This window comes from Pinus tabuliformis, chromosome J (assembly GCF_031772625.1).
Source record: "Pinus tabuliformis cultivar Carrire ecotype Pingquan chromosome J, CPIR1, whole genome shotgun sequence".
NCBI lineage: Eukaryota > Viridiplantae > Streptophyta > Pinopsida > Pinales > Pinaceae > Pinus > Pinus tabuliformis.
The window spans coordinates 1,093,752,720-1,093,764,895 of record NC_142295.1 but is presented as its reverse complement, the minus strand read 5'-3'; the positions used below and the strand labels follow the sequence as shown (position 1 = coordinate 1,093,764,895).

Below are 12,176 nucleotides of genomic sequence, written 5' to 3'. Positions count from 1 at the left end.
GGCTTGATCGATGACTTTTGGACGATTCTAACACAGTTTTATATTAATTCACATTAATATTTTATTTTCCCTAAGTTTAGACTTGGGGACTCCATTAAAAATATTAATTATTTTAATATCTCCCAATCTGTTTAGAATCTGCCCAAACCCTTTCTGGGTATTGGAGATCTCATGTGCCTTAGCCTCTCCACCAATTTTGTGGCTAGAGCACATCTGATGCTACCCCAAATCAACACTCCCTCTTAGTGAGGATTGTGCTCTAGTAATACTCCTCACTGAGCATCACTCTGATCATCCAACATTTGTCCCTGTGCTGATGCTAGGCTTGTTGCCCAACATTGCCTGCACTGCTGCATCCTGTACTGCTACCCATGGCCCTGCCACTGCCACTGCTACATCCGTACTGCAACTCCATTTGCATCCGTGCTGTTGCCCATGGCCCTGCCACTGCCACTGTTGCATCTGCACTGCTGCCCCTCTCATCATGCTACATCGTGTTGCCCATAGCACTACCACTGCTAACTGCTGCACTGCGACTCAGTTATTGAGAAGTAAGTAACTGATCTCCCAACTTTGACATCTCCGTCAGGCTAGAAACACTCCTGATGTTGAAGCTCCCTCTGTCACTAACAAGTGCTCCCTCTCTGACCTCTACCTTGCTGCAACAACTCCATGCATCTCGCACCGTTGCACACCTCTCTGTGCCATCCTGCACTGGTGCAACACTCACGTGCCTCTCGCACTGTTGTAGCCTGCTAGCCTCACGCTGTCCTGGGAATCTTGCACTATAGTTCGCTCTGTCGCTCCACCGCATCCGTCTCTACTAACATCTGCCAATACTGCTACTTATCTTTGGGGCTCCTGTAGCAAGGTCTAATCCATGAGGTTGGGTACCTCAAGGATCCTACCCCTCATCGCCTGTAGTCCTCCTGACTACAACTCGATGTCTCCCCACTTCTTCTGAAGTAGCCCATGAGCACTCATGGCACAATCATCATCTGTCTCCACTTCCTTCTCTGCCCTTGCTGGTGCTGCCTTGGTCTCAGAGGCCTCTCCCTTATTCTTCTTCCTTGGACACTAGGTCGCATAATGACTTAGCTCCCCACAATGGAAGCATTTGACCTTGGAGAGGTCCTTCTTCTTCTGTTTCTCCTGCTTTCCCTCAGATGCTAGGGCAACATTTTCCTCCTCCTCCTTGATTCTGATCCCCTTGCCGCTTCTTCCCACCTTGCTCAACCTTCTGATTTCTTCTTAGCAAAGAGCAACCCACATTTCCTCCCAATTTGGAAGGGTCGCCTTGCCCAGTATGCTCTGGACAAACACCTCCCAGTCTTCTGAGACTGCATTTAGGGCTGTTCTCACGATCAATTCTAGATCCGGCATTGCCCCTATGGAAGTTAGTTGATCTAGATCTCCTTCAATCGACCAAGGAATGGGTCGATCTGTTCTCCCTTCTTCATCTGGTATGATCATAGTTGATTTTTTAGTAGCATCTTCCTCTGCACGGAAGTATGCTGATACAACTTGGTCAGGGCCTCCCACATCTCCTGTGTCGTGTTCTTCTCGGTAATATGTGGTACTATATGATTCTTGACCCTGTCAAGGATGATACTCAACCCTCGCATTGCATCCTCCTACTTGCCGTTATCAACTGGGTCAACTGGGATAGCAATCGTCCTTAAGGTGAAGTGCTTGACACGATTCTTGTCTAGCACGGATAAGATTATGGCCTTCCAGACTACGAAGTTTGAGGCTCCATCTAGTCTGTCCTGGTCTCTTACTCCATGTAGTGCCATTTTGTTGCTCCTCTACTTCCCTCCTGGAAGTTCTTGGTATGACTCCTCTGAGCCTCGATTTCCCTCCTGGAGACCCTTCTGCCAATGTCGAGATGCCCCTCTCCAATCGTCTGTGCAACTGCAACACTGGTCTGGATTCCTTGGCTAGAAATCCACCTCGGCAGCAACTCCCTCTACCTTGGTCTTGCCGTGTTAGGTACTATTCTAATTATAGTACCTCACCAGCTCCACTCTGCAACTTACCCACAGCCTTTTAAACCCCAATAAACTGAAGGTTAGAGTTCCTAGGCTCTGCACAATCTCGACAATGGCAAATCAACTTCCTCAGCCAACTGCGTCAGCCCTCCTAGCCTTTGTGTGGCTCTGTGTGAGCCTACCTTTGCCTCCCTCAACCTCTGCGCTGCCTTTTCTTGGCTCAATACTTCCTTGCTTCTACTCTGCTAGGAACAACTTTTGTCACTCGGGACAGTTGTTTTCTGCTGTTGCTGCTCTGTTCGACTGATGTCCTCAGTTCTTCGGTGATTTGCAACCACGCTCTAATACCATGTTGGAATTTCTAAGTTTGACACGTTAGAAATTTTTCTTGCACTTTACTAATTTATTCCTATCTACTTGTTTTGTTAATTAACAAGTTATTTACCATGTAAATACTAGAAATAAATACAAATGCATGCTCAACACATTACAGATCATCAACTGAAGGAAATAGAAACATGCACACAAGTGACACCGTTGTTTTTGGACTAATGTCCCCGGAAAAACCCAATGCCAAAAAACCAGTGCAACTATCTGAGGGTTTGATTTATTAAGCAGTTTCAGAATACAATCTGGGTGCCAAATTCGGCTCACCCAACAGAGAAAAATATCGGCACTAGTACCTCTCTACTTGGAAGTAGATATTTTGGCTGAAACCCCGGATAAACACTCTGGCAGCTCCGCAACTCCAATCTGCCCCACGAAACCCCAGCATCAGCCTCTAGGGACTGCATCAGCCTCTCTCTGGCCCAGTGTTAACCTAGTGTCACTCCGACTTGGCCTGCATCAACCTCTGGAGGCACTGCGTCAGCCCTCTGGCGCTCTGCGTCACCCACGCTAGCCCTCTAAGGCACTGCACAGCGCCTGGCTGGCTCTGCGTGAACCCTTGGTTGATCCTCCCGGTGCTATATCTACCTCTCTACTTCTGTATTCACTGCCCCTCAACGGCAACTCTGATCACTCTCTCAACCTTTTCAGTAAATCCAGCCCCAGAAAGTCGAAATCTTGATCTCTTGGTGTGTTCTCCAAGTGACCCTCAAGCTTCCTCTTATACTTTTCTCGTTGACAAATCAACGGCCGAGATTAAGTCCCTAATCAACGACTAAGATTAGATCTGGTTTGATCCATGAATTTTGGACAATTCTAACACTGTTTTATATATATTAATTTACATTAATATTTTATTTTCCCTAATTTTAGACTTAGGGACTCCATTAAAAATATTAATTATTTCAATATCTCCCAAATTGTTTAGAATCCGCCCAAACCCTTTCTGGGTATTGGAGATCTCATGTGCCTTAGCCTCTCCACCAATTTTCGTTGCTGGAGCACATCCGATGCTACCCCAAATCAACAAATATGCCACTAGATGCTCATGTTGAGTAAGGACTGCTCCAATAGCATAGTCAAAGGCATCTATCTTGATCTCAAATGGTTGTTGCAAGTCTGGTAATGCGAGCACTGGTGTCGAGCAGAGGCGATGTTTCAACTCTGTGAATGCCTTTTGTTGAGATTTAGACCAAAAGAATTTTGCTTTCTCTCTTCCCTTGGTGACTTGACTCAAGGGCCAAGTGATATGAGAAAATCCCAACACGAACCTGCGGTAGAAGTTGGCAAGACCGAGAAAGCTATGGAGCTCTGTCAGAGTGGTTGTAGATGGCCAATCTTGAATGACTTGATCTTAGCTGGATCCACATGCACCCCCTGTTCGTCAATAATGTATCCCAGATACTAAACTTGGGTCATGCCAAAAGTGCATTTCTCCAAATTGGTACATAACTTGTGTTGCCGCAGTGTTTGGAGAACCTGTCGGATGTGGTGAAGGTTCTCTTCCCAACTCTTGCTGAAGATCAGGATGTCATCCAAGTATACCACTACAAGTGAGTTGGTGAATGGCTGCAAGATGTCATCCATTAGCCTCATGAAAGGTTGCAGGAGCATTCGTCAACCCAAAAGGCATAACCAACCATTCGAAAAGGCCCTCCTTGGCTTTGAAGGAAATCTTTTACACATCCGAGGGTTTGATTGGTACCTGGTGATATCCTGGCCTCAAATCGATCTTGTTGAAATATTTTGTCCCCTTCAGTTGGTCGGGAAGGTCATCAATCCGTGGGATCGGGTACCTATTCCGAATAGTGATCTTGTTCAACGCCCGATAGTCAATACAGAGTCTCCAAGTCCCATCCTTCTTCTGTACCAACACGATCGGGCTCCCACAGGGCGATGACCTCGGTCAGATGTGACCTTTCTGCAGCAGCTCCTGAATCTGCCTCTTGATTTCATCGTTCTCCAGAACGAAATGTCGATCGATTGGTCCATTGGGCAGTGACGCACCTGGGGTCAGATCGATGGAGTGCTTGACCTGCCAGTGTAGAGGAACCCCTGCGGGGGAGGTGAAGATGTCCTCGTACTCCTCCATGACCTTGTCCATGTGTAGTTGTCGTGCGGAGGGGCCCTGTCTGGAGGTCGTGGCGACCGTCTTCTTCTTTCCTTGAGGGCGTATCATCAGGAAAACAAATTTCCCGTTTTTGGAAATGAGCTTACTGCATTGTTTTGTAGTAACCAAAGAGATGGCGGTAGACTTTGCTACCTCCGGTATCCTGTACAACTTATTTCCCAAAGTAACAATAATAGCACGAGGCCTTGACTCATATACAACATGTCGCTTCCACAAGTATGGTTGGCCTAATGATACATCACAAACATCAAGTGGAGCAACGTCACACAATACCTCATCCGTGAAGGCCTTGATGTTGTATGGGAAGCGACACTGCTGGCTCATGCGAAGATCCCATCCTTGGTGAAGCCACCCGATGGTGTACGGTTGTGGATGTGTTGTGGTCGCTAAACCCAACTACTTCACGACCTCTACCGAAATGAGGTTCTTTTAAGTTTTGGCTCCCGCTGTCGACAATGAACTATAGCGGGGAGCCCTTTACCCACATCTGGGAGTGGAAGAGGCACTCCTCCTCCTCTAGATCTTTGGGTTCCTCCTTATGGATCTTCGTGGTGGCAATGGTGGCATTGGGCTCCGCATCAATAATCTGCTTCCCTTTGTCATTCCCCTTATCGGGTTCTGACTCAGAGTCTGAACATGCATCTGATTCCGAAGACTTTAGCTCGGCCACCAGTGACTGCTTGGCCCGACACTCACTTGTGTTGTGAGTGGAGCTCTTATGGAACTCACACCACTTTCCCGTGTCCTTCTTCGGCTTCGCGGTGTTGTTCTTTGCTTGTGGCTTTGGCAGGTTGTCCTGGGCCACCCGCCTTGGCTTTGTCCTTTGTTCAGCGGTTTGGGGGCACCTTTCCCTTGCTTCGGATTTGTAGATCCAAAGTCTCGCTTCTTCTGTTTAAACTTCTGCTCGATCTTGACAGCATATCGGTGCGCCATGCCGAGTGAGATGTCCAGAAACTCCATCTTGTCCTGGATGTACCTGTGTAGGCAGCCATGGTATTTGAGTACCAAATGTAGCTGAGAATCCTTGATACCCAACTTTGTGCGAAGGGCATGAAAAAGATTGGTAAACTCCGGAATGTCTTGGTCATTTCACTGCCGCAGCATGGTCCACTTTATGTATTTATCCTCATAGCTTTTGACAGGGTAGTACTGCTCCTTGATGGCATTTTGTAATGAATTCCGAGTGGGTGTGGCTGAAAACAGTGAGGCGTACTTTCATCCTTCTGCTCACAGTAGGTTTCCCACTAGTCCTTGACGTGGGGGGTGACTTTGAGAAGAGCGAAAGTAATCTTTTCCTGGCCAGAAAAATCATGAACAGAAAAATACCTTTCTAGCAGATTTAACTATTTATCTACAACGTTTGCATCTATCTGACCCTCAAATATGGGAATGTCAAAGTTAACTTGTACCTTAAAGGGTGTGGCGCTTCCAGAGTAGCTGCTGGAAGTAGATGTGTTGCCCCTGGGTAGCCGCTGAAGGATCTGGGCAAAGTTGTCCATCATCGTGTTCCTTTGTCGCTCGAGGGCCTCTTCGAGCAAGATTTTGATAGGATCTCTTGCCCTGTCATCTTTCTTTTCACCCGCCATGGGAGGTCGTCGGGATTTGCGAGGTTGGTCTTGCAAAGGTTTGACCAGTTCAAGCCCTAACTCCTTATATCTCGACCTCGTTGGGGACATGCAAAGAAAAACAGAGAAAGAGCAGACCGCTCTGATACCACTGATCCAAATTTAAACAAGAACGCAACAAATTACAGAGATAATCATAAATACAGAGATACAACAGAAATAATACTTCATTACATTAATGTAAAAAACTGAAATATGCTTACAAACAGAAATGGAAATAAACTAGCTCGGGTGATGGTAGCTTATCTCTGAGGAGAGATGTGGCGGCTACATGCCTCTGAACTGTCTTACAATGATGTTCGAAGGCCTATTTATTGTTGAGAAACAATGGAAAACCCTAAACATCTAAAACCCTAACCCTAGGAGATGAAGCGCCAAACTATGGGCCCTGTTTTGGGTGAATTGGTATATCGACTTCCTGGGGTCGTAACTTTGGCATACAATCTCTGTTTGATGCGCACAATACCTCGTTAGAAAGATCTATCCGAGGAATACAACTTTGGGATGAGCAACATCGGTCCGTGGACCCATGCTGCTCCCAATTTCCCAAAAAAACATCGTTTAGGGCCTCAAAGCGACTCCGGAAGTTCAGGACCCGAAAAACTACCAAAAATAGTAAATTGTGCTACAAATAAGGAAATTGAAAAACTGAAAGAAACAATGGTGGGGGTCCAAGTGGAATTGGTAGGTGGCCACCAATATCCACCTGGATCAGTAAGCTGCAATAGTGTATTTCATCAATGTTTATGTAATTAAATAACTTGTTAATGCAAAGAACAAGTAGGAGATGTTAAACCAGTAATTGCAATAGGGGTTTCTGATGTGTAGATTTAGAAATTTTCACAGGTTAGGCTTGGAAACTTTTCCCTGGGCCTACATGCACACTGACCCTATAATATCAAGTTTGTTGTTTTTATGTGTTTAAAATTTAAAGTGCAGGGGAGCGGTTTGTAAAACTTTTGACAATTAAGTGGAGAAGCTTTCTCAAAATTGTCTAGTTGTCTAACATAACTCTAAATTAAAAATGAATTGCTTTCATAGCTCATACGCGTGGGAGTAGGGGCGAACAATGAGAATTGTTAACAATACCAATTCTCTTTATGAGAAAGCAGTCCAAACAGTAATGAAATTTGATGAACCCCTGGGAATGACGCTAACTAGTGTTTTTTTGTCATAATGAAATATTTATTTGGAATGAAATATTGCCTTTTAGTACAAAGCATGACCTCTTCTCTGCTGAGATGATAGGTTCACCACCTGTGTTGAGTTTGTTGTCTCAAAATTCTGGCATCTGTTTCTCTTGTTGTCATTTCCGATTTCATTTCCTTTTCTTGTAACATAGGCTTCTCTTGATAATCAGACAACCGTAGTGCTTGGTTAGGCGCACATGCACACTAGCCTATAACGTCGAGTTTGTTTTCTTCATGTGTTTAAACTTTGAAGTGCAGGAGGGCGGCCTGTCATTCCCTTTGTACTCTTTGGTCCCATTAACCTACTTTTGGGGTCATCAATTAATAAAATTATCTTCTCTCTCTCTCTCTCTCTCAATTGTGTAGTTTTCTGATGTGATTTTGGATTAAAATTAAATTGCTTTCATGGCTTAAATGCATGAGAGTAGGGGTCAATAATGAGATTCATTAACAATACCAATTCCCTTTATGAGAAACAGTTAAAAGGATTGAACTTCGATGATCTCCTCAGAATATCCCTAACTAGTGTTTTCTAGGTGATGATAAAAGATTTATTTGGAATGAAATATTACATTTTGGTACAATGCGTGGTTCTTCTATGCTGAGATTCACCTCTACTACAGCCATAATTTTGACTCCTATAGGGTGATTTTGGTTTTTATAGGCAAGTTATTGATGGTGCATGTTGACCTTGGGCAATGAAAATTGTTTACAGGACACAAATAGGTGTTTCATACTGTTTTTGTGGCATTAAAAGTCTAGTCTATTAACAGGTCTTTCAATTTTCAAACTTATTATCTTTATGGAACACAATTTAACTTTTGGAACTCCAATCTTTCTAGATTTCACTTGCACATAACTTTGTTTTGGCAGTTCTGTTAGGATGGCATGCATTTGGGTACTAGCTTCAGAACATACTAGTATTGGCAGTATATAAGCAGCTGGACAGAATGTTCCCAAGCTTACAGTTATACAGTTGTATTACAGACAAACTTTAGTGATGAACTTGTTAGTCTTTTAACTTCTGAGATGTCCTCACTCATGTTTAGTCAATCTTATGCATATTTTATTGTAATAAGTAATCTTACTGTTGTTGTTGGGATGCTTGTTCTACATTCCATCAAACAGGTTCGAATTGGTCTTCTACCTCTGGAGTTTATTCTAGGTTTGTACATACCTTCAAATATTCTTCATAAACAACATTGGAACTTTATCCTGATATTAAAATGAAAACATGCTTTTTGGTATATTTGTGCCATTAGAAATTGTAGCTTTCATCAGTTCTGTATTCTGGATGTCTTGGATCTATTGTGTCTAGTTTAGCTGTTGTGAATTGTATCAGGCTATAGTATCAAACATATATTTGGAAAGTTAGTAGTAACTATGCTACTCAAATTGCAGGCCAGTTATGGGTAAAGATTCCTTCCATCGTGGCATCTTTCCGAACAACAACTATATTTGATCACATATCATGCGCAAGAATTAACAACCATTTTGATATCCAAGCTGGGTATTTGGAGAGCTTTAGATTGAGGCTAACTCAATACTCTGAGGTATATACTAAATTTTCCTGCTTCCATACAAGCCAAAAGGAATCCTATTTTGAACCCTTTCACTCAATGATTTTTTGCATCCCATATATTTTTTTATGTTCCTTTTGTTACATTAATGATGTTGTTCATGATACACACATTTTCTCACTCTATGTGTTTATTCTGCATTCAATAAATGTATCTCTGAGTTCAATAGAATGGTATTGTAGAACTTTTGACTTAGATCCAAGCCGGTTTCAAGATTAGTGAATTTTCATCATGCTTAACGCTCAAACCACATGTTTATTGCTGTTGTGATAAATATGACTATTTTCAAAAATTGAAGCACGAGTCTACTCTACTTTTTAACTTTTTCTGAGAAAACACAAGCAACCCACAATTTTTTACAGTAGAGATTTTTGGTCAATAAATGCTGGAAAAACTCCCAAGGGAAAACCAGTGAGAGAGAGAGATATTCTTATTTCTTACAGAGAAATATTACAACAATTAATAAGAGCAATAAATGCAGACTTATCTCTTGGAAATCATGCCCAGATTTCCTAGAAACTTGTGCTGACAGTCCCTTGAAATTTGTACCAGCAGCTCCTCAATTTTTGTACCTGACAGTCTCCAAAATTTGTGCCACCTGCTGTAGCTAGACAACATTAAATGCACCCTCGAATTTCGTGCCTGAAACTGCTTATAATTTCATGCTCAAATCCTCGATTTCTGTGCTGCTTCTGACAACAATTAATGCCTGTCAGTCCCCTCGAAATCCATGCTTGACACCCTCGAAATTTACACTGCTTATGGCAGCAATTAATGCCTGTCAGTTCCCTTGAATTCCGTGCCAGAACTTCCCTTGAATTTTGGCACAAACTGCCTTGAAACCACGCTGTTCCTCATGCAGACTACTAGGAAAGTGCCTCAGTTTCTGTGCCCTGCTTAGCCTTGAAAATCATGCCATTTTGTCCTTGAGATTTATGCTGTACCTGCTGCTGCACTTCCTTTTTTCTAATGCTGTACTTGCTCTCTCAGCCTCCTCCTCCTCTTCTCCAAAGTTCATGAAGATGGCATGCAAATGGTGGCTTTTTCCCCTTTTAGTTTCCTTTTTGTTCTCTCATAATTAAGAGAGACCTAACCCTAAGATCCAATGGTTGAGATTAGATGTTAGCCATCGAGATCAAGGGTGGGGATTTAATCTCTCATTGACCCATAAGTCACTTTATCCCCCAAGTGACCTTTTCGTTAGTTAATCCAAAAAGTCACTTTACGACTTTACATCTCATAAAGTTGCATTAAATTTATTTCTCTTAAAGTTAAGTAAAGGGTGTCATGTTGGACACTTTTTACTAGGCTAGAAACCAAGCCTTAGGAAACATTTGTCCTTGGTACACTTTTTCTTACACTTCCTCTTATTGAGGAAAGTGTTCCTCACCACTCCGATCATGTCTCTAAAGTAGACATGCTTGCCTCTTCGCAAGGAATTTGTAATAATGTCGGCCACCTGCTCATTAGTAGATATGTGTCAAGTTGCATTGCTCATTTTTGAACATAGTCATGAATGAAGTGGTATCTAGTCCCTATGTGTTTTGACCTGTCATGAAAATTTGGATTCTTTGCGAGTTTTATCGAAGTAAATCACAATAGGCCTCAATTGCTGACCAAATAAGCCCACTGACATCTTGCAAAGCCAAATGGCCTCACAACTAGCCTAACTAGCTACCATGTTGTTCACCTCAACAGAACTCAGTGCTACTGACTGTTGCTTTTCGCTGAACCATAACAGAACTGCCGAACGTAATCTGAGGCGACACTCAGAAGTGCTTTTCCTATCATCAACACATCCTGCCCAAAATGAGTCTGTATGGCCAGTCAACCTGACTCAATCCCCCAGAACATAGTTCAAACCATAATCCATTGTCACCTGCAGATACCGAAGCACATGTTTTGCAGCCACCCAATGCACTCTCCTAGGCGCCACCATAAACTGAGTAAGTATTGACTGCAAAACAGATGTCTGGTCTAGTGTTGACTAGATACATCTATTGTTGAATTTTCAAGTGCAATGAATACAAGCACAAATACCCGAAATTGATAATTACTTCTAATGATATTGATATTCTCTTTAACACTTCTAGTTTAGCATTAAGCAATTATAGTTCAGAAATTCAACCATAGAAAACAGTAATACAATAGAGATCACAATAGTACAATGATGCACAAAGACAACACAAAATTTACCCTAGGGAAACCCTCTTCTATGGAAAAACCCAACAACCTTTTCCTTAGAGAAATTATTCAATTCAACAAGAGATACATATGATATTTCCAATGAAATATAAAGTCAAATTGACTGACAACAAAACCCTGGTCAAACTTTGTTCTATCCAAGTCAAATTGTTGCCCAAAGTATTCAGTCAATCTGCTCTGCTAAACCAAATTTCAGCCTTCTTCTTCACCATAGAAACTCGGTCTACTGCCGAGTGCTTTGTGCAAAAGGACTTTGTGCTTTGTGTTCTAATGATATTGATATTCCCTTAACACTTCCAGTTTATCATTAAGCATTTATAGTTCAAAAATTCAACCATAGAAAACCGTAATACAATAGAGATCACACTAGTACAATAATGCACAAAGGCAACACAAATTTTACCCTAGGGAAACCCCCTTCTATGGAAAAACCCAACAACCTTTTCCTTAGAGAAATTATATTATTATTCAATTCAACAAGAGATACATATGATATTTCCAATGAAATATAAATTCAAATTGACTGACAACAAAACCCTGGTCAAACTTTGTTCTATCCAAGTCAAATTGTTGCCCAAAGTATTCAGTGAAATCTGATCCGCTAAACCGAAATTCAGCCTTCTTCTTCACCATAGAAACTCGGTCTACTGCCCAGTGCTTTGTGCAAAAGAACTTTGTGCTTTGTGTTCTGATGATACTGATATTCTCTTTAACACTTCCAGTTTATCATTAAGCAATTATAGTTCAGAAATTCAACCATAGAAAACAGTAATACAATAGAGATCACAATAGTACAACGATGCACAAAGACAACACAAATTTTACCCTAGGGAAACCCTCTTCTATGGAAAAACCCAACAACCTTTTCCTTGGAGAAATTATTCAATTCAACAAGAGATACATATGATATTTCCAATGAAATATAAAGTCAAATTGACTGACAACAAAACCCTGGTCAAACTTTGTTCTATCCAAGTCAAATTGTTGCCCAAAGTATTCAGTCAAATCTGATCTGCTAAACCAAATTTCAGCCTTCTTCTTCACCATAGAAACTCGGTCTACTGCCC

At 42.2% G+C, this 12,176-nt stretch overlaps 1 protein-coding gene across 4 annotated transcripts in view; it reads left to right on the top strand.

Annotated features, from left to right (window-relative positions):
• LOC149230846 (ubiquitin-protein ligase) overlaps positions 1–12,176 on the top strand; it is a 439,935-nt gene that overhangs the window by 208,657 nt on the left and 219,102 nt on the right. For all 4 annotated transcript variants that reach the window (XR_016248031.1, XM_089379065.1, XM_089379067.1 and 1 more), the window contains exons 8-9: positions 8,453–8,489; positions 8,726–8,877. Coding sequence is in view for 3 of the 4 variants with exons in the window: in XM_089379065.1 (XP_089235191.1) it covers positions 8,453–8,489; positions 8,726–8,877 (189 nt within the window). In the remaining variant the exon portion in view is untranslated. The remainder of the gene's footprint in view (positions 1–8,452; positions 8,490–8,725; positions 8,878–12,176) is intronic.